The sequence below is a fragment of the Mandrillus leucophaeus genome, unplaced genomic scaffold (assembly GCF_000951045.1).
Source record: "Mandrillus leucophaeus isolate KB7577 unplaced genomic scaffold, Mleu.le_1.0 Scaffold1089, whole genome shotgun sequence".
NCBI classification, from domain to species: domain Eukaryota; kingdom Metazoa; phylum Chordata; class Mammalia; order Primates; family Cercopithecidae; genus Mandrillus; species Mandrillus leucophaeus.
In genome coordinates this window covers 635,534-658,809 of record NW_012099087.1, presented here as the reverse complement: position 1 = coordinate 658,809, position 23,276 = coordinate 635,534, and the positions used below count along the sequence as shown (strand labels likewise).

Below are 23,276 nucleotides of genomic sequence, written 5' to 3'. Positions count from 1 at the left end.
TTTTTTTTGAGAGAGTCTCGCTTTGTCGGCCAGGCTGGAGGCAGTGGCACAATCTCAGCTCACTGCAACCTCTGCCTCCTGGGTTCAAGCAATTCTCCTGTCTCGGCCTCCTGAGTGGCTGGGACTACAGGTGCACACCACCACGCCTGGCTAATTTTGGTATTTTTAGTAGAGATGGGGTTTCAACATATTGGTCAGGCTGGTCTTGAACTCCTGACCTCAGGTGATCCACCCACCTCCGCCTCCCAAAGTGCTGGGATCACAGGCGTGAGCCACTGCGCCTAGCTGGCTTCAGATATTTTCCTAGGGTTAATAATGGCTTTGTTTTTTCTTTTCCTTTTCTTCCTTATTATCCACCATTAATTTAGCTAACTACAACAAAAGTATAAATCTGAGTTTAATACACTCAGTTACAACAACTCATCCATGAAGTCTGTTCCCCACTCTCCTTGCAAAACTCTTTCTTTGTCCTGGTCCAATATGAACTGGTAACTCTCAAAACTGCTGTTCAATAGTCATTCTGGGATTGTCCTTTGTCATTATCCTAATAATCCTCTTTGTCCTCTTTATCTTTTCCTGAGTTGGAACTCATTTTCTGAATCTCACATTGTTCTTCCATTTACTATCTCATTTAGTGAGGTATATACATCCTCCAGCAGAAGTGGAAAAGGGTGGGAATTCTGAGTTAATACATGATGAATAGTTTGATAGGTTACAGAATTTTCTAGGTTAGTAATCATTTTCCCTAGAGTTTTCAAGGCACTGCTTCACTGCTCCAACTATTGTTGATGACACTCTGTAACCCCAGTCCTCTATGTGGTCTGTTTTTACTCTCTCTCTCGTCATCCTCAGACTTCTAGAACTTTATGAAGTACCTGGTATAATTATTTTTTCATTTACTAGGGTATTATATTATTTCTTCATATCTGGACACCTGTGCTCTACTATTACAGAAAAATTCCCTTTGTATTACTTTTTAAAAAATAAATTTTTGCATTTTTCCTTTCTGAAATTTTATTGATATTGAATCACTTAAATGAATATCCTATCATCTCTTTGACTTTAAGTACTACTTTCTGAGACTTATGAGCTTATCTTCTACTCCTGTTGAATTTTCATATTTTTGCTGTAATATTTTTAACTTCTAAAAGCTTTTTCTTAAATATTATTTTTCTTAAATCATTGATAAAACATCCCTTCTTTCAGGCTTTGAAGATATTAAGTTTTTTAAAGTTATTCCCTATTTTCCAGCAATGGGTCTGTCCCATCAGGTTCCTTTTGTATCTGTTTTCATCTTTATTATACTGATTTCCCTCAAATATCTGGAGATCCTTGATTGTTGGTGGGACACTAAAATATTGATTGAAAATTATGTAGATGGGTGATCAGAGCCTTTCAGCTGTTTCACTGTAGGGTGATCAAGCAGACATCTGGTTATTTCATTGGGAGACTCTCAAATGACATTATCTTTAAGTCTTTTCTTTTGGGCAAGTCAAGTTTTCCAAAAGATGCCCCTTATCTCCTACTTTGGAAAATAATAATAATAAAGATTGCCAGTGCTTTGAAAAATGATCTTGGGTAGAGGACTAGAAGCCTCATCATTTGACTTAATTTCCCTCTCTGTTGTTTGCTGTACCATCATTTATGCTAAAGTTTAAATCTGGTTCAAATATTCATTTTAGAGAGTAAAAATCTCCAGTCTTTCATTGCATAGTCCCCTTGTTCTACCCTGTTCAGCCAGGAATCTTCAGGATCTAAAAATTTTTAATCAATTCTGTTTTCTGCAACAACCCCATATCTCTGCCTTCACAGATAATGGAGGCCTTCAAACTCAACTTTCTAAGGTTCGATGGTATGTGAACTGTCTTGAGATTCTTAACTCCATTCTCCTCGTGAAATGTCTATGTATCAGCTTTCTGCTAAGACAATTTACCATCCCCCTCATACCATTTTACTATTTTGTGGACACTTATGTGCTATCCCCTCCTCTCCAGCTTTCTTGTCTTTGTGGCTTAAACTTTGTGGCTTAAAACTTTTCTTTCCAGCCAGGCGCGGCGGCTCACGCCTGTAATCCCGGCATTCTGGGAGGCCGAGGTTGGTGGATCACCTGAGGTCAGGAGTTCGAGACCAGCCTGGCCAACATGGTGAAACCCTGCTCTACTAAAAATATCAAAATCAGCCAGGCATGGTGGCGGGCACCTATGGAGGCTGAGGCAGGAGAATCGCTTGAACCCGGGAGGCGGAGGTTGCAGTGAGTCAAGATGGCGCCACAGCACTCCAGCCTGGGTGACAAGAGCGATACCCCATCTCAAAAAAAAAAAAAAAAAAACATCCACACTTTTCTTTCATTCCTTTATTGTCATTTTAGTAGAGATTTGGGATGAGAGGGATCAGAGCATTAAACAAGTACTCAATCTGCTATGCTTAACTAGAAGTTTGTTTCATTTATTTTAATTCAGCATATCCCCAAACATGTTTCATGAAACACTAATCCCAAAGGATGTTTCATTAAAACATCCTTTTGTACAATATAAACAAGTATAATAAAGGCTCAGAGCCTAGAACCCAGTACTTGGCAGGCATCCAATTAAAGTTTGATTAATTGATTCCAAAGTTTAATAAAGACATACTTAGATGGATCTAGTATGTACTTAAAGAAGTACTACATTAAGAAATGCCTGAAAGGGAGATCTTTCTGTAAACTATATCAATTATAAACTACTATCCCAAACCAAAGATTAATGTTCATTCCAAGAAACAAAGTGAATATAAAGGAGATTAAAAACAAAAAGGTATAATTCAGTTATCTAGTATGACAGAAGAAAGTGATATTTCCTCAACAAATTTGCTAATAGGTTTGCTGCCTAACCTTTCGCAATACCTCTAGTGTGGCAACATCATCTTCATTATATGAGAAAACTAGACAGTTTATATAATTTTACTAAAGTCACAGGTGTTTTAATGGTAAAAAACTGTACAAAACTCAAGGGGCTTGACTTCCAGTAAAACCATCTATTAAACCTGCTGAAGTTTTAACTAATATACTATATTTATAGGCTATAATAATTTCTAATCAAGATATAAGAATTCACAACTTCATAAGCTCTACTCATTAGTTTGATTACTGTATAACAAATGACTTCAGATAGAAAGTCACACACCTATGTTTAAAGAACAGTCCCATCCTCCTTCACAAAACTTGAAGAAATTAAAGAAGTTTGGCCAGGTGCAGTGGCTCACGCCTGTAATCCGAGCACTTTTGGAGGCCGAGACCAGCAGATCATCTGAGGTCAGGAGTTAGACTAGCCTGACCAACATGGTGAAACCCCATCTCTACTAAAAATACAAAAGTAGCTGGGCATGGCGGTGCATGCCTGTAATCCAAGCTACTTGGGAGGCTGAGACAGAAGAATTGTCTGAACTCAGGGGCAGAGGTTGCAGTGAGCCAAGATCGTGCCATTGCACTCCAGCCTGGGCAACAAGACCAAAACTCCATCTCAAAAAATATATGTAAATAAATAAGAAACCAAAAAAAGAAGCTAGGCTAAGCAGAGTTGCTTCTAAAATCTAACCAATCAATCCTAGATAAAGAGACAGACAATAGTTTCTCAAGTAGTTCTTTTATTAAAAGAAATTTAAATTATCCTTAGGCTATATCATGGTTTCTGTTCAGTGTAACTGGGCAAACAAAGATGTATCAATTTGCACAATCCCTCAGTAACTCTACCTTCACCTTGACTTTGTCTCTTGGTTCCTTGCTTAGTCATCAAATGTCAACATTTAAGGATACAAGCTGTCTTTTCTGTTGCATGACAGGCTCATTTCTGCCCCTAAACTTTGCAATAATTCCAAGTTACACTTACAGGTTCTCTTGGTCTTCTAATTAGTCCATTTGTTAATAAATACTGTCTAAGAAACCTTATAAGAAATGTGAAAATTAAAAGAAAAATTTTAAAAAAAAATGTCCAAATTAAAGGCGAAAACTCTTAAAGGTTCTAATCTTACAGCTATGATTTATGACCTTTAGCCTGAAGGAACAAAAAATTACAGTTAACTGATAAGTGGCAAGCAGACATTCTGTTATCAAAATCAAAGAGAGCTAATTTTACATTAAAAATTATTTTTGAGCTTGAAAGTACATCCAAACAAGATCCATCAGAATGCCAATAATTTAAGTTACAAAGGTTGCAGACAACCATAAAGTGAGAGGCTTAATTAAGGTCGGTAACACTAACAATATCATGCTTTAGTATTATTTTGTAGTAGAAAGTGGCATTGGATATGGAGTCAGAAGACTGGATCAAATTCTGGTGGCTCCAATTATTAGCAATGTGATCTTGCACAAGACATTTAGCCTTTTAAAAAAGACTTTACAAAATGCTGTTAATACGCAATCTCAGAAGACATAGTTAGTTTATTAACCTCCTCTTTTGACATCTTCAGAAACTTTCTAACAGATACTTGGCTTCCCATCCTTTTGGAATACTTTAACCGGGTTAGTTTTTCTACAACAGTTTCACCGCATTGTATCTCAATGAAAAAAACTTTTGTGTCTACCTGCATAGCAATCTTCCTTTTCAGTCTCATTTCCTTTTATTTATTTATTTTTTTGAGAAAGGGTCTTACTCTGGCACCCACACCGGAGTGCGGTGGCATAATCATGACTCACCTGAAGCCTCAACTTCCCCAGGCTCAGGTGGTCCTCCCACCTCAGCCTCCCAAGTAGCTGGGACTACAGGTGTGTATCACCACACTTGGCTAATTTTTGTATTTTTTGTAGAGGTGAGTTTCACCATGTTGCCTCAGTCTTATTTCTGATCATCATAATCTTAAACATTCTGCCTGAACTCAAGAGTGAGAAAAGAAATGACAACTGGAAGAAACCATCAATTTAACTGAGGAGTCAAGCATAAATAAACATACATATCAACAAAAACTGTTCATTAAAATAACATGAAGATGAATAGATCTTATTTGTACATGAAATGTAAACATCCAATTTCTTCAGAGCATCTCTATGGTCGTAGACACCTTACTTATCGAAAAACGAATTTGCCCCTCATCTTTACTGAGGTACAATTGACAAAAATTGTATATATTTAAGGTATACTACTTAATGTTCTGATGTATGTACACATTGTGAAAATAATCACAAAAACTAAACATATGCATCCCCTCACAGTTACCATTCTCCCTTTTTCTTGTAGTGAGAACACAAGGTCTACTGGGTCGGCGAATTTCAAGTGTACAATACACCACTGTTAATTATATCCACATTGCTGTACATCCATACATTAAATATCCAGAATTTATTCATCTTGCATAACTGAACCTCTGAATCCCTTGACAAACATCTCCCTATAAATCACCACCATTCTACTTCCAAAAGATAATTCTTCATTATACCCTCCCAGACGTTCTCCCACCAGCCTTCCCCAACTCAGTAGCTGGCAACTCCTATTTTACCAGTTCCTCAGGTCAAGACCTTGTAAGTCAACCCTGACTTCCTTCTTTCTTGTAGCCTATATCCAGTCCATCAATGAATCCTGTTAGCTTCATCTTTCAAGTACGATGTAGTTGACCCTCGAACAACATGTGTTTGAACTCCAAGGGTCTGCTTATTCATGAATGTTTTTCAGTAAAAGTTACACTGAGTGTGCTTGCCTCTTCTGCCTCCCCTTCCACCTTTTCTGCCATTGCCATCCAAGACAGCAAGATCAACCCCTTCTCTTCCTTAGCCCACTCAATGTGAAGACAACAAGGATAAAGACCTTTATGATGATCCACGTCCGCTCAATGAACAGTAAATATATTTTCTCCTCCTTATGATTTCTTAAAAACATTCTTTCACTAGCTTACTTTATTGTAAGAATACTGTATATAATACACGTAACATATAAAATGTGTTTATCAACAGTTTATGTTTTATCTGTAAGGTTTCCAGTCAACAGTAGGCTATTAGTCAAGTTCTGAGGGAGTCAAAAGTTATACACTGATTTTTGACCTAACTCTTGTGTTGTTCAAAGATCAATGGTACATACAGAATTGAACCACTTCTCATCCACTAATATCTTCCTGGCCCAAGCCACTATAATTTGTGGCCTTCACAGCCAGAGTAATCCTTTAAAAATGTACCAGATCATATTACTCCTGAAAACACTCCCTAGCTCACACTGGCCCTAAATGATCTCCCCTTATGTTTTACTGTTTCTCCTCCATCGACCTAATTCAGTCATTCTAGCCACAATAACCTCCTTGCTATTCTTTGGAGACATTCCAAGAATATTCCTGTCTCAGGCTTTTACACTTGCTGTTTCCTTGCCCCGAACAATCTTCCCTGAGATATCTTCATGGCTTAAATTCTTACTTCTTGAAGGTCACTGCTCAAATATATCTTTATTCAAGAGGGTTTCCCTAACACTTTAAATAAATGGTCATCTCCACAATGTCATCACCCTTTAACCTTTTACCCAGCTTTATTCTCTTTAAAGCATTTATTACCACCTGTTTTATATATATTTATATTTTTGTTTGTCTATGAGATCTCATTGGCAAGCACTCTGTTGTTTTTGTTCACAACTATACCCCTAAGAGTCACTGTGCTCAGTACAGTTAGGTATTTGTTGAATGTATGAGTGATCTCAATTCCCTTTTGCTTCTCCGAGTATGAACATCCAATACTGAGTACGTACTGAATATGAATCTAGAATTTAAACCTGAACAATTTTCATCAAATGTAATACCTAAATATAAGCTACTTCATCCAATAAATAATCTATTTCAATACAGGAAGAAAAACTGACCATGTTAGACTTATCAAATTTCCCCAGTAAAAAGTAACATCATAGCAAAAGTATTAATAACTAATTGGATAATCAATGAGTACAGTGGTCCCCCCTTATTCACAGTTTCTCTTTCTGCAGTTTCAGCTACCTGTGGTCAACTGCAGCCCAAAAATATTAAATGGAAAATTCCAGATATAAACAATTTCTAAGTTTTAAATTGTACACCATCCTGAATAACATGATGAAATCTTGTGTCACTCTACCTTCATCACAAGAAGAGTAAGTACAGTAAGATATTTTGAGAGAGAGCCCACATTCACCTTTTATTACAGTATATTGTTATAATTGTTCTATATTATTATTCATTATTGTTAATCTTTCCACCACCTAATTTATAAATAAAACTTTATCATGGGAATGTACATATAGGAAAAAACATAATATACACAGGGTTAGGTACTATCTGTAGTTTCAGGCATCAACTTGGAACATACCACCCATGGACAAGGGGTAACTACTATACCCAGTTCCCTTCAAATCAGTCCAGGTTGGTCAGTGAAGACATTTGCTCATAATTACCTCAGCATCAGCACTCTTGTATTATCCACTCAAAGTATAATCAGTATTTCTGCCTATCCTAAACCAAACAAATGACTACAGGCATCTTAAGTAGATACAGCATTGAGTTACAGGCCTTAGACAATGTTAACCTTCTGGCAGAAATGGTTTTTTTCCTCATTATCATTTTAAAATAGCTATCCAATCTAATATTCCACATTCTAAACAGTAAAACAAAATCTCAAATCAGAATTAATCATAGATGCTTATAAATGACCTTTACTATGTTGAAGCATATGGAATTTAAGATTTTCCTATATTTCACCTTCTAAAAATGAGCCCAGGCAAGAGATACACACTTTAAGAAAATTACAGTGGGCAGTGGTCTTAAAACTAAGACTAGCATAATTTAGTGGGCCAAATTATCTAGAGAAAATCTGTAACATCATTTAATCTTCCTCAGCAGCAAATTTTATATTGGGTCTTAGAACTGGCAAGCGAATGCTCTTCATAAAAAAAGAATGCTAATCTACAACAATGACATAGAAAAGCAAAGAGTGTTTTCATGTCTAAAGCTGACAAAAGAAAAATGCCTTTTCAACCACAAAAGTGCAGAGATCAAAACAATTTTCGTTTCAATTTCACTTTAATAGTAAAATTTCAAAGGTAGAACGTTAATCTATAAATCTAACCTGAGGGATCATATTAATTCTAATCAAAAACAAAACCAACAAAAAAACCCAACAAAACTTGGTATTCATAATGCATAAAAAATGAAGTTATTCACTTTTTAAAACAATTAATTCTTTCACAGCTCACTAATTCACTAGTTCTAGCTGTAAGCGGAAATTCACTGTGACTTAGTCTGGAAAATAAATGCCCACCTCCCTGCTTACAAACAGACCATAGTTAGATGTTCTCTGGGACAGAATAAACAGCCTGAATCCCCAAGGAGGAGTCACAAAGAACTATGAATGTTGTCATTTTTATGCAGGCTCTGGTGCAAAGCCTTCCTGTATATTAGAAAATCATGTACCAGACAAAAACAGAAGACAGGAATATTTAACTGCTCATGTAGATAAACATGTTAGAGATGCTTTATTTTTAAGTTTCAAATTAGAAGTAAGGCTAGAGGCCAAACTACAATTTCCTTCGGGAACTGTGAATTACTTTCTTGCTGTCACAGTCTTCCTTTGCTACTGCTTACAGTTACTGGCCCACAAGGTATTTAATCTCATCTCCCCTACGGACTTCTGCACTAATGGGTGGAATAAGGCCACAATATGAGCTGGTCAACACCAAAAAATTGTGAAACACTCTTTTCTCCCAACACACACACACACACACACACACACACACACACACACACACCCCTACCTTTTAAGAGGAGCAAGAAGAAAAAAAGGGCAGAAAACAGTATAAATGGCTCCATGAAAACAAAATTTATGTAGGATTTAACACAATGTACAGACCTGAGGACTATTTTCCAGCCCAAGGTGTTACTGATGAGAACTCTGGCACAACCATTAAATTAAAAAACAACAAAAAAGGTAGAATACACAGGCAAAAAGTCACTTACTATGTATCAACTTCAAATCACAAACTTTTGCACTTAATAGATCTTCTCTTATGATGGCTTTTCTTCTGTAAACATTAATAAAGACAGGAAAGAATTACGAAAAAAAACTGTCATTTTGCCCACTTATTTTCAACTCATTCTCCTCCATCAAAACGAAATCTATTATGCACTGATTTTAGTAATTATGCTGAAATCTGGTAAATGGTTTAAGGATATTCTCACAGACTCCCATGAGATATTAGACTGTCAAGTTAGGTTTCAATAACTGTTGAGTTGTATTATCTCAGTCTTTTTTTTTTTTTGGAGACCAGATTTTGCTGACACCCAGGCTGGACTGGTGTGGTGCAATCACGGCTCACTGCACTCTTGACCTCCTGGGTGGAAGCAATCCTCCCAGCTCAGCCTCCTGAGTAGCTGGGACTACAGGCATGCACCACCTTGTCAAGTTAATTTTTTCTATTTTTGCAGAGAGTTTCCCTTTGTTCCTGAGGCTATTCTTGAACTCCTGGGCTCAAGTGATCCTCCCGCCTTGGCCTCCCTAAGTGCTGGGCTTACAGGTGTAAGCTACCATGCCTTGCTAGTATATTTTTTATTTTTTATTTATTTATTTTTTTTAACTAGACATGAGGTCTCACTACGTTGCCCAGGCTGGTCTCAAATCCCTCATTTCAAGCGATTCTCCCGCCTCAGCCCCCAAAGTGCTGGGATTACAGGCATGAGCCACCACGTCTAGCCTCATCTCAGTCTTTAAACAATAATCTTATTGGCTGATCATGACTGACTCGCTACTGAGCCATGCAGAGTAGAGGTAAGCAGATATTACATTTTTTAAAAAGACCATTAGGAAATTTTAGCAAAGAAAGCATAATTAGTTCCACTCCTCACTTAGTTACCATTCTCTACAATGACTTAAAATGGAGGTTCACTACCAGGAAACAAAATACCACTGTAGTGCCCTCTTTGGAACTGGTAAAAAGTATCAGAGAGAGGTCCCAGGGTTTTATTGCTTTGGAAGGGAGAGGAAGATTGAATGGAGTTTGTCTGCATGTTGGAAGACCAAGCATCCAGTAAACAGAAGACTGAATGACAGGACTACTAAAAACATCCAAGACTCCAAAAGAGTATAATGTAAATATCCAACAGCTGACAGAGATTTTCCACCTTGGGAAAAATTGTTAAGCTAAGCCTTGGTGGGCAAAGGCAAATTATTAATGTTGCAGCTGTTATTTCCTTACGACGAATCTCTGAGAAAAAGCAGTTAAATATGGGGCCGACTTTTGCTATGTTAGACTAAAATAAGAACTGTGAGCCTTATAGGTCATTTTGTGATGACCACTACACTCTTGGTAAGAGCCAAGAGAATTGGGTAATTTTGAGGGAACAAACAAACAAACAAAATGCACATCTATGATATTGTCACAGCCAGTGATATGAGTTGTACCAAGAATTAAAGTATTTCTACCAAAAGGCATTTCTTCACTATGCCTGGGAAAAGTGTACTAATACAAGAACCAAAGCTGATAAGTATTTTTCAGAAATAATTATAAAATTTGGTCTAATGCAGTTACTAACTTTGGGGCTCATGGGTAAACTCTTGGAGTGGGTATTCCGTGAATACCCTGAAATCATATACAAAGTTTTACGTCTGTAAACGTGTATTCTTCTAGCAGAAGGGATCTGAATCATTCTTCACATTCTTAAAGAATACCATAACTACCCAAAAGTTAACATCTAAGGAGCTACAGTGTTATAAATTAGTCATAGGTTCAATAAACCTCAGTGACTATTGCCAACTGTTTTACGAACTAAATAAACTTACTCTTTTAAGAAATTAGTATTCTGATGAAAAGTACTAATAAATCATATATTTAATTATGAGTGTGACAACATATTGACCTAAAAATTCAACTTTTGGACAGCTCTAAATACATTTCGGATCAAAATGAGCTTATGTTTCAAATGTATTAGAACAAGTTATTTTAAGCATTAATTTCCAGTGTACTACTCATATTCAATTTAGTTCAAAAATGTGTTAAACACCTATTAAACTCAAGTACTCAACACTGCATTTCTAGGCATTTATGTTAAAACAGGCAATGGTTTTAATAGCAGCCAGAAAAAAAAAAAACATATATATACACAAATGTTTTAACATAAACACTTGTTATAGTAGATAGCAAGTGCCTGCTGCAACACAGGAAAGCAATATGTGAAGGTTAATAAGCAGTTTAAATTATAATTGATGAAGAATGTTGTGCTATACCATTAGGTAGTCCCTACTTTTTGTCCATAAATAACTTGGTCAGTGCTATTTACAGTGTGGTATGAGCACCAATGCTTATCTATTAGGTGTTTAATATTGGTATGTGATTAAGTACAACAATGAGGGTAAGCATTCAGAATTTTGGTTTGTTTTTGAGACAGAGTCTTGCTCTGTTGCTCAGGTTGGAGTGTACTGGTGTGATCATAGCTCACTGCAGCCTCAGATTCCTGGGTTCAAGATATCCCCCTGCCTCAATTTCCTGAGTAGCTGGGACTGCAGTCATATGTCACCATGCCCAGCTCATCTGTAAATTTTTAGTAGAGACAGGGTCTCATTATGTTGCCTAGGCTGGTCTTGAACTCCTGAGCTCAAGTGATCCTCCCACTTCAGCCTCCCAAAGTGCTGGCCTTACAGGTGCGAGCCACCACACCTGGCCAGCATTCAGAAATTTGATATTGCTGAACATTTTATTTTACAAAAGGTTTGGTCTAAAACAGATTCAGAAATAAACCTAAAAGAACCAATTCTTTTAATTATTTTTATTTTGTGTTATTTTTTAGTAGAGACAGAGGAGGAGAGGACGGTCCTCACTATGTTCCCCAGGCTGGTACTAAACTCCTGGTCTCATGTGATCCTCTCACCTTAGCCTCCCAAAGCACTGGAATTACAGGAGTGAGCCACTATGCCCAGCCAGAACCAGTTCTTCACCAAAAACCAAGTATAGCCGAAATTAGATTCTCAGATTTCAGCTAGTCCCTCCTTAAATTATCAAGGGTGTGCTTTTGAATAAATGATTAAACACATTTAAACCCCACTTCATTTTTTTTAAATACCCTTTTGGTACTAGTTAACTTCAGTTCCACTCGTTTGCATTCCACTTCTAAAGTTAATCACTAACCTTATACAGCTTTTAGAATTTTCATGACAGGAGAACTGTTTCTCAAATGAGTTTTCATTTTTCCTGTTTTTTGTTTCTCTCAGCTGTTTTTTTACTTGAACCTATGAGAAAAGCAAACTTAATTTAGAGCAACAATCTAGCATTAGAAATAACTTTTTAATTCTTCCTTGAAATGATTAAAATTACAGGAACAAAATTGTCTGATTAAAAAGTGTAGTCCAAATACATATGCTTATTCATTCAAGCATGCTAAACCATAAGCTTAGTGAGTGTGCTTAGCTCTGGGGAAACAAAATAGTGAGAGCTAAGAATAAACAGATTAAGTGCTTATAACAGAGATATGAACACAGATTTGTATATACATATAGGACTCAGAAGTTAACTGAGGATGTCACAGAAGACTTTAATGAGTAAATGATTTATGAGTTCGTCTTAAAGGATAGTTAGGAATTGGTCTAAGAAAAAAATATTCTAGATGGAGGAAAGAACAGAGTTGTAAGGAATAGTGAGAAGCCAATGTAGACAGGGAAAAAGAGAGTAGCTAGATATGAAATTGGTGAAATGTGTTAGGACTCAACTGTAAAGGGTCTTGAATAAGAAAATAATTCTACAGGCATCAGAGTGGACTTTTTAAAGAAAGTAAATGCGATGATCAAATTTGTTTTTAGGAAAATAACTTTGGTGTGATATGGAGAATCAACCAACTAAGGAGAGACTATAAAAACCAGGAAATCAAAAAGAAAGCTCTTAAGATAGACTAGATCTATGCTGTGCAAGACAACAGTCAATAGCCACATATGGCTACTCAGTGCTTGAAATGTGGCTCGTCTAAATTGGAATGTGCTGCAAGTATAAAATAGACACAAGATTTCAAAGACTTAGTATAATTTTTTAAAAGAATGTAAAATCTCTCAATAACAATAATTTTAAAATATTGCATGTTGGGCTAATACATTAGATAAAAAATAAAATATATCACTCAATTTATTTCATTTGTTTTTTTTTTATTTTTTTAGGATGCCTACTTAAAAGTTTAGTTATTTAGTGGTTTATAGTATACTTCTATTGGACAGCACTAGTTAGATGACAGAATAGGGGTCTACAAAGAGGGAACAATGGAGGGATAAAGAAGAAACATATTGAAGACATTGAGCAGAAAAAAACAGATGAGGGAGCGAAAACTGGAAAAGTCCCAGATATTTCTGATCTTGGTGACTGGGGTTGTGATTCCATTAACAATTGGGGCTGGGGAAAGGGGTAGGGAATGTGATTAATTTGGAGTTTGTTAATGTTAGATTTTCTTGGTATTCCAGAAGGATACGCACAAGTGGCTGTAAATACAGGTCTGGCTCTCAGTAAAGAAGTCTAGGATAGTGACAGAATTGTAGAAGCATCCAAATATAGGTAGTACTTAAAGCTACTGAAGTATAATAGCTGAGAAGACTTAGAAAGAAAGTATACTGAGAGAATTTAAATGAAGATCCTATGAGCTCTAATGATTAAGAAAAGGAACAGGAGCGTAAGGATATGACAAAGAAGATTGTGAAAGGATGGAGAAGTAAAACAATCATTCATACATACATACATATATACATAATCACAAGAGAAGGATGTTTTACAAGCCGAGGAAGTAAAGGGTAGTCAGCAGCACTATACGCAGAAAACAAACCATGGAATGTGGAAGTCTGAGTCTGGACCTTGGTGAGGGTAGTGTTTGTAAAATAAGATAATAGAGGTAAATGTTCTATGGGAACTGAAAAGTGAGTAAGAATTGAGAGGAGGGAGTTGTCTCATTCAAGAAGTTCAGTTGCAAAGGGAAAAAGATAATGAAGTGAAGATTTGAAAGAAGTAAAGGTCTAGGGAAGACATTTAAGAGAATGTGGAAGATATCTCATGTGCCAAGAAATACCTTTTAAGTTGAACAAAATTAAATTAGCACTGTACCAAACTTTTAAGTAAAATACAAACTCTATCAAATAAACAAAATTTTATTCTAAGCAAGAAAACATAATTTCGTAGAAAAATATATTTGGAATCTAGTTCACACTAATGTATCTTTTGCAACATAATTATACACACACATACATACATAGGGTTTGGAAAAATGGAGAATACGTCTTCAGGAAAAGCCACACTTACTATATTACACTTCTATAATGTTTTATCTTTTTTCTGAGATATAAACTAATTTGCATTGATAGCAAAGTTATACAATTACAATAAGCAAACCATTTTATTTGAATTGCAGTCCTGTTTGTACCTTGCTTCAAGATTCATCTGGTAAAACTATATCAAAACAAATTATAAGAACTACACTAAGACAAATAATAGTTGTACGTTGCTTCCATCTCCTTTTCTACTTACATAGACAGTAACCAAGTGGACATAGACTAACAGTGCTACCTAAAAACGGTTTGTTTCTCCTATTAATGGCATCACTTACGTTTCTATTGAGTACTCTCACTTTTAGCTATTTTTCATTCATGACTCAGTAGTGATACATCAAGAAATCTTTCTCATATACTTAACTCTTCTCCTTTTCTCTTCTCTTACTCACCTCAGACATGTTTTTTTGCTTTTTTTCAGGTAAGCAAAAAATTAACTTAAATACAAATCATCACAATCATGGCTCACAATAGTAACATTAAGGAGGCAAGCAGAATTTAATTTTACTGGCTAATTTCAAAATTACGTTTTTCAGGAAAACACAGTTTTCAGGTACTTTGGACTTAAGGTTTTGTGGGAGTTGGCCTATTTCAAACTTTTTTCCAATGGAAAACATGTATTCACAGTGCTATCCAATTAAATTGTTTGAAATATGGGAAGTCCTCACATTCAAGATATTCTAAAATGTTAAGTATTTTATAATTAAGCCTTAGTATGAAATGTCCTTTAGATTATCAGAGATCTAATACATTTTGTGGTATATTACAAGGTGATCATTATGGATATGCCCTCTTTAGGGGGCAAATGAGTAAAAGGTTCAGAATTTAAGTATCCTAGTTGAAAGGTATAAATTTATCATGCTAAGGAGGATTAAAATAACATATTAAACCTTAAGTTGAACAATTTTCAAATATACACAAACTGGAAATCAAAGTCAAACAGCTTCAATTAATTTTTACATAATTCATGTTGCAGAATAAAAAGACTTACCTTAACATAACCTTCCAATGCACTGAATTTAAACACTGCCTGAAAAGGTTTACGGTCAATAGGACATGAAGCCAGTGTCTGAAAAGTGATTAACAAATTATATCTTTACAAATGTTTCTTTAGATCAAAATTATAAATACAATTATAAATTTTCCGTAATAAAGAAAAATTGTTTTCGTCTCTATCTTCCAAAGAAAAAAAATATTTTATACCTTAAATTTGTTTCATTCAAACATTTATTGAATACCTCCTGTATGCTAGATAATTGGAATACAATGATGAACGAGACAATCTGTTATTAAAATCCCATTAAGATATGCTGCCCAGTTGAGAATTACTAATATAGTGAAAGACGAGTTGGGCTGACAGCAGCAGTTCTGTGATATAAAGCTGGCTGTTATGATAAACTTGGGCCACTCCAAATGGCTCCGAAAAGTCCCTCACAAATTTTAATATTCTATGACTTAATATTTTACCCCCCAAACTAGTTACATTAAATAGGCAGTTGTGCCAGCAATAAAAATATTTAAAAGATATGAAGAAAATGAAGTACTCCTCCACCCCTCTCTCAGTCACATAACCTTTTGTGGATATCCATTGCATATGCATATATGTGTATATTTTTAATATATAAACTTAAGATTGATTCACATTAGTAATTCAGAGCTGCCTTATCCTTAACAGCATAATATGAATGAGTTTTTTAGTTTACATTTCCTTTTATAGGAGTAAGGTTGAGCATATTTTCCTATTTTTAAGGACTATTCAAAGTTCCTTTTCTTTAAGCTGTCTATTCAAGTTCTTTGCTTAGGCTTTTATTAAGTTGCTACTCTTTTTCAAATTGAGTTGTAGGTGCTCTTTATTAAGAAAATAGCTCCTTAAATCATTCTATGATTGTAAGTCAACATTATTATCCTGCTTTATTTCCTGTCCTTTTAAAATTCCTGTGCATCAACTATGAGTTTCTTCGATAAAACTATTAAATATTTGTATAAGAATGGGTTTACATTATTTAAAGTATTTAAAATGAAGTGTATTTTCTATTAGGGTAGGAGGGAAAACTGCAAAGAGAGTACCAAAAGGTGATATTATTAATACTTATGGTTACAAAAATAAAACAATTTTAACAATCTAATAGCAATAGTGTCAAAGACCAAAGATAGTAATGGAATCTAGATATATTATTCCTATATAAAAAATGTCATCTTTGGCCGGGCGCGGTGGCTCAAGCCTGTAATCCCAGCACTTTGGGAGGCCGAGACGGGTGGATCACGAGGTCAGGAGATCGAGACCAGCCTGGCTAACACGGTGAAACCCCATCTCTACTAAAAAAATACAAAAAAAAACCTAGCCGGGCGAGGTGGCGGGCGCCTGTAGTCCCAGCTACTCGGGAGGCTGAGGCAGGCGAATGGCGTTAACCTGGGAGGCGGAGCTTGCAGTGAGCTGAGATCCGGCCACTGCACTCCAGCTTGGGCGACAGAGCGAGACTCCGTCTCAAAAAAAAAAACCAAAAAGTCATCTTTGCCTTTCTGGGTTTTATCAAGACATGCTTACACAAGTAAAAGTAGAGCAGATTGTGTATGGTCCTTGATCATTTAATACATTTTCACAAAGCTCACAAGTCACTTTGGGAGCCGCCAAAATATGAGCTGAGTTACTATTTTCTTTCTCTTTTAAGTGGGCTTCAATGGGAAAACAGCTTTACCACGTCCGAATTAGGAAATGTGACCTTACTATATTAAATTGGTTCAGACTGGAAGAAGCCAGTTCAGCCTACTTTTAAGTACTATGGATTTAGGAGGCTATTAGTTTCCCTACAGAAAACTTGACCTTAAGCTGCTTTGCTTCAGCAACAAAGTAGTTCATATATTTTTAAATAATGCATTGTCTAATTCAAAGAACTTAACATCATAACTATTGTTGTTTATCTCGGTGGCATACACTGTATGAAATTTCTTAGATATTATATTAATGCTACATTTACGGTTTTCAAAAATATTTAAAAGTTAAAATCTGGCTGAGTATGGTGGTGCATGCCTGTAATCCCAACACTTTGAGAGGCCAAGGCAGGAGTGTCCCTTGAGCACAGGAGTTCGAGGCTGCAGTGAGCCATGATCACACCACTGTACTGCAGCCTAGGCAACAGAGTGAGATCCCATCTCTGAAACACAGATAAATAAAATAAAAAGTGAAATATTTCTAGTACTTCCTATTTTTACAAAAGCTTCAAAATATATTTTTATCATTAAAGGTAAATTTAGAGAAACATTAATAAAAAGGCTATACAGTAATAAATGAAAAAAATTTTTTTAAAAAACTAAGGTGTATAGGCTGTGAATTTACTGTACTACTTTCGTATCTCGTCTTTTGCGTAAACTTGAGCAAGTTACAGTCTCTCTGTGCCTCAGTAATCTTATTTGTGGAAATGAGAAAAAAAAAACAAACTTACCTCTAAGGTTTTTATGGGAATAAATAATTTCTAGAAGTGTGGCATATACTAAATATTATGTAAGGTCCTGTAATCAACTAATTTTAGTAACAAAAAAACTTGGTTAATTAACTAAAGACAACCACAATATGATACACGTGAGACATGAGTTCTTAAGAATTTTTATTGGAATTTGCAAAGTTTATGACGTAGATGGAAATCCAAGTACTTTATTATTTTAGCTATTTTGATTTGTGACACTAAGATCCAAAGAAAGTCACGTGTTCAAGAAATTTATATCAGATGCATCAAATCTTTCAAAGACTCTCAAATCATACAATCTCATTTTTTCTTCACTACATTTCCTCTATTGACATTAGCTAAATTACATTCTTTCCTTTACAATTTTTTCTTTCATTTATTTTTTGAGACAGGGTCTCGCTCTGTCACCCAGGCTGGAGTGCAGTGGCACTATCGTGGGTCACTGTAGCCTTTGCCTCCCAGACTGAGATCAGATGATCCTCTCATGTCAGTCTCCTGAGTAGCTGGGACTACAAGTGCATGCCACCATACCCAGCTAATTTTTGTATTTTTCGTAGAGATGGGGTTTTACCACGTTGCCCAGGGTGGTCTTGGACTCCTGGGCTCAAGCGATCAACCTGCCTTGGAGGGGTTAATGGCACGAGTCGCTGTGCCCAGCCTTCCTTTACAATTTTGAATTATGACAGTTTTAATCCAAGCTGTTACTTTTTTTAAGATAAGGTTTCACTCTGTTGCCCACGTTGGAGGGCAGTCACCTGATCACAGCTTACTGCAGGCTTGAACTCCTGGGGCTCAAGCAATTCTTCCACTTTCGCCTCCCACACCGTGCCTAGCCTTTTTAACTTTTTTCATAGAGACAGGGTCTCACTACGTTGCTCAGGCTCGACTTGAACTCCTGTGCTCAAATGATCCTCCCACCTCAGCCTCCCAAAGTGCTGGGCTTACACCACGCCTGTTCTGAGCCATTCCATATCTGTTTCAAAAAATAGAGTTCTGAGTAAGATTTCCCCCGCTTTTCTTTCCCTTAAGCATAATTGCCTTGGATTTGTCTAAAGTTTCATTTTAAGAAAAGGTTCCACTGGTATTACAAAAACAAAAGGAAAAACAACAACAAAAAAAGTAGAAGTAACAGGAAAACTACTGCCATATATCATCACAGTCTATATAATTTCTTAAAGATAATTTAGTTAACATCAAAAAATAAGTTAATTTTCTTTGTGACACAGGCTCAGCCATCAGAATTTTTTTTTAGACAGGGTCTCACCCTCTCACCCAGGCTGTAGTGCCGCAGCATCATGGCTCACTGCAACCTCAACCTCCTAGGTTCAAGCAATGCCCTCACCTCAGTTTCCCATGTAGTTGGGACTACAGGCACACACCACCATGTCCAGCTAATTTTTTGTATTTTTTGTAGAGATGAGGTTTTGCCATGTTGCCCAGGCTGTTCTTGAACTCCCGAGCTCAAAGGTATTGGCCCACCTCAGCTTCCCAAAGTGTTCGGATTACAAACATGAGCCACCACACCCGGCCCTGACTGGCCTAATTTTAAGGAACTCCCAAGGATGCCTCACTCTCATATCCGGCAGATATCCATCCAGAAAGGTCTGGAAGATGTTTTTAGTTTTCAGAGTAAAATTTGTGATTAAATTTCCAAGTTGTGAGGTTTTAAAAGTTCACATTTTAAACTAATGCAGAGAAATTTTAACTAATACTCTATTTTTTAAAAGTTATTTTAATTTTGAAGAAAAGTATCTCAAATTTTGTTTCCTTTAATACAATAAAAATATCCTTCAATTATTTACCATTTTGATTCCTTATATACAACAACATATCCTTCAATGATTCACTTGTTTGAATTACTTTCATTTCAATAATTGTGAAAGTACCTAATTCAGTTTCATAACCAAGTAGTCTAATAACATCATTGGCTTTATGATACAGCTACAAAATTAATGGAATTTGCTCACTGCTTTACAGTGTAATGTGTATTAAACAGAGCATACGTTTTACTGTGAATGCTCTGTACTAAGGTTGTATCAGTTAAGGAGGCAATTTTGATAGAAAAAAAAAAAAATCTTCCTAATGATTTCAGTAAAACACACCCTACTATTCTGAAGCATTGTAAACTCTCAGCTCAGACAAACCCACATTTAAATGTAAGAACAAGAAACCTTCCTTATTTGGGAGTTCAGGATCCTCGATTTCTAATTTCTCGCTTCCTGCTGCTGCTCTATCCTCAATCACATAGGCTGCTTATAGATAGCTCCTCTTAGAGAGAGAGAAACAAGTGTTAAGTGCTTAAAGATTACATCTGAATACCTATGCTTATAGGTAGGTTTGCCTGTTTGTGGGAATCTCGAACATCTATCTGCTAACAAAATAGAGCATATTATATAAAATTCTAGTTCAAAATCAAATAAAGATGACTTAAGAATGCATACCATTAGTGGCTAACGCTTATTTCAAAGCTATTTCCCAGGACCTATCTTTTTTCATTTATGGTTCCAAGACACTTCACCTGGACTTCCAAATTAATTGTTCACCTGCAGTCAGCCTACATGTTCCCTATCACATTTAACCAGTTATTTCAAGACAGTCTTTGTCAATCCATATTAGTGAAACTGTGGTTCTTTATACCAGTATTCAAAAGTGTATCCCTAAAGGACAATGGCTGTCAGTGATAAAATTAACCCCCAGTAAGAATGCATTTCATCAAACTACTTAAAATCCTTTCATGTTCTCCAAGATAACAGTTGGGGAGAATTACATTTAATCTTAATTTCTTCTGACAATTAATAGCTAACACTTTATCTAGTGTAAAAACAAAAAACTCAGTAAACTACCCATATAAATCATTTTACATATTCTGACATTTAAAACTAGGCACAAAGAAATGCATGTTAATTTACCTTACTGGTAGACATAGTACTTGACACTCTTATTGATACATGCTTTATGTAACGGGTGTTCGCAAAGCAAAAATCCTCTTTGCTCTACTAAAAAATATCCCAAAGGATTAATTCACAGGGAGAAAATAGTGGTGGATCTGAAGAAATTAGCTACAAGTTCAAGTTCTTGTGGAGCTAGCAATCACTCCACCTCACACTAAGGATGAAGATGGAGAGAGCCCTGATCATCTAATGCACAGGTGTAATAAATTTAAAAAATGTATTTCATAATACTTTATAAATTATAAAGGACTAATGTTAGTGGTACTACACAGGTACATTTACATAACTGTCCACAGAGAGCTACATAACAGAGGAGTCTGAGTTAGTTCTGGCTAATTTTATTTAAATTAAAATTTGAGGAAAAACTGATTGAAAATTCTAGACAAAGCTTTACTGAATTATATTACTTAAAAGTAGTCTAACGACCAGAATGGACAAATGTCCACTTACTGCATAAAGAAACCTGCATATAAAACACATTTGCAGTCCAGATATAAGTTCTGGACTTAATGATAATCATAAGTTCAGACATAAGAACTCACATCTTGATTTTTTGGTATTATTAATTCAAAAATATAATCCTCATCTATGTTGAACATTGTTGTCTGACTTCTTCAAGGACTGAATGTCACCTTAATAAGACACTTCATTTCTAGTTTATGAGAGAAACCATGCCTTTGCCAACTGCCCAATTTTGATTTCATTAACCTTACTCATACTGAAGCTGTCAGCATTTGATACAAAATAGATGACTGAAGTAAATAAATTGAGGGAGAATACTTTGCTTATAATGGGAAACTAACCACATTTTTAAAAATAATACTTAAAAGATAAGGGAAATATTTTATATTATGTAAAAGGGAAAAGAATGCCAGCAGACATCCAGAACATCCTCATCACATATACTGCAGGTTCCATTAAATAGTGTAAGAACTCTTAAATGCTTTAAACATGTGTCTTCAAACCATGACCTTTGAAGGGCCAAATTTTTAATCACTTCTTGGCAACTGTGGGAATAATGAATCCCACTTTCTCTTTTTTTTTTTTTTTTTTGAGACAGGATCTTATTTTGTCACCCAGGCTGAAGTGCAGTGGCATAATCACAGCTCACTGTAGTCTCAACCTCCCAGGCTCAAGTGACCCTCCAACCTTCCCACCTCAGCTTCCCAAGTAACTGGGACTATAGGCATACTCTACCATGCCTGGCTAATTTTATTTATTTTTTTTTTTCCGGTAGAGATGAGCTCTTGCCATGTTGCCCAGGCTGGTCTTGAACTCCTGGGCTCAAGTGATCCGTCCTCCTTGGCCTCCCAAAGTGCTGGTATTAGAGGCGTGAGCCATCATGCCTGGCCAATAAATCCCATTTACTCAACCTGTGTGTGTTGGAGATTATCTTGTCTGTAGGAAATCATAATCAATTGTCGCTACTACAATGTGTGTCAAGACTTCTCTGTCCTTTACCTTCCTAAAGTATGCAAACTCAGACACATTTATTAAAAGCTATCAATAAGCACAGATTGTTTTTGCCCACCATATGGGTAAAATAAATAACTTCCTAATGAATAGCAGATATGCTTTAGCATACTGGCTCTATATACATTTCATCAGTTCAAATATCTTTTGTTTAATTTCAGATTGTTGGCTCTAACAGTGATGGTTTAAATTAACAATTTCAGCCTTCCTTAATGTCAATTATTGTGTCATTGTTTAATATTCTATTTCTATATAATCATCATTATTTTATAAATCAATAGGCTTACCATGTATGAATTCCTTGAAACTAAAGATAATCACAGTGGACATGATTAATTTCAATTTGCTCTAGTGTCCCTAAGGGCAGGCAATTAGGCTATGGGCCATGAAGGCTACCACAGGTTCACTCTGAAACCTTTTGCCCTAAGTAAAGAGGACTGTGACATACCTAAAGACTTTTACTCAATCACTTTAAAGTTCTTACATAGGTTTTGTTTAACCACAGAACCAAAATTTTAGAGCTTGAAAAGACTGAAACTAACTTTGATCTACGTGTCCAAAATAAATATACTAGACCACAACACACTTTAATTTCTCAAAACACCAGCTTCTTACAGACCAGTGTTTGTAAGAATGTGTTCGATGCCTAAAACATTAAGGTGAAAGTAAATACATGAGTCCTTTTTTGGTGCTTAATACCCAGTCTGAATCATATTTCAGTGAACCTTGGGTACAAATCTCAGAAAGCACAGAAATTTTGAAAGATACAGAAATCTAGAAAGAGGATCCTAAATGCAAATTGTACGTTCTCTTATTATGCAGATTTCCAACCACTATAAATCTCACTTTGATTTCTACTCTACTACTATAAGTGAACATTCATTCCAGCACTTTGGGAAGCTGAGGTGAGTGGGCCACTTGAGGTCAGGAGTTTGAGGCCAGCTTGGCCAACTCGGCAAAACTCTGTCTCTACTGAAAATACAAAAAATGAGCCTGACATGGTGGCACGCGCCTGTAATCCCAGCTACTCAGGAGCTGTGGCACAAGAATCGCTTGGCCTGGGAGGCAGAAGTTGCAGTAAGCTGAGATGGTGCCACTGCACTCCAGCCTGGGTGACAGAGTGAGACTCTGTCTCAAAAAAAA

The 23,276-nt window shown here is 36.0% G+C and overlaps 1 protein-coding gene across 1 annotated transcript in view; it reads right to left on the bottom strand.

Annotated features, from left to right (window-relative positions):
* SCAF11 (SR-related CTD-associated factor 11) overlaps positions 1-23,276 on the bottom strand; it is a 78,392-nt gene that overhangs the window by 17,245 nt on the left and 37,871 nt on the right. The window contains exons 4-7 of the mRNA XM_011987539.1: positions 17,689-17,718; positions 15,240-15,317; positions 12,084-12,184; positions 8,923-8,987 (exon numbers count right to left, since the gene is read on the bottom strand). Coding sequence (XP_011842929.1) covers positions 8,923-8,987; positions 12,084-12,184; positions 15,240-15,317; positions 17,689-17,718 — 274 coding nt within the window. The remainder of the gene's footprint in view (positions 1-8,922; positions 8,988-12,083; positions 12,185-15,239; positions 15,318-17,688; positions 17,719-23,276) is intronic.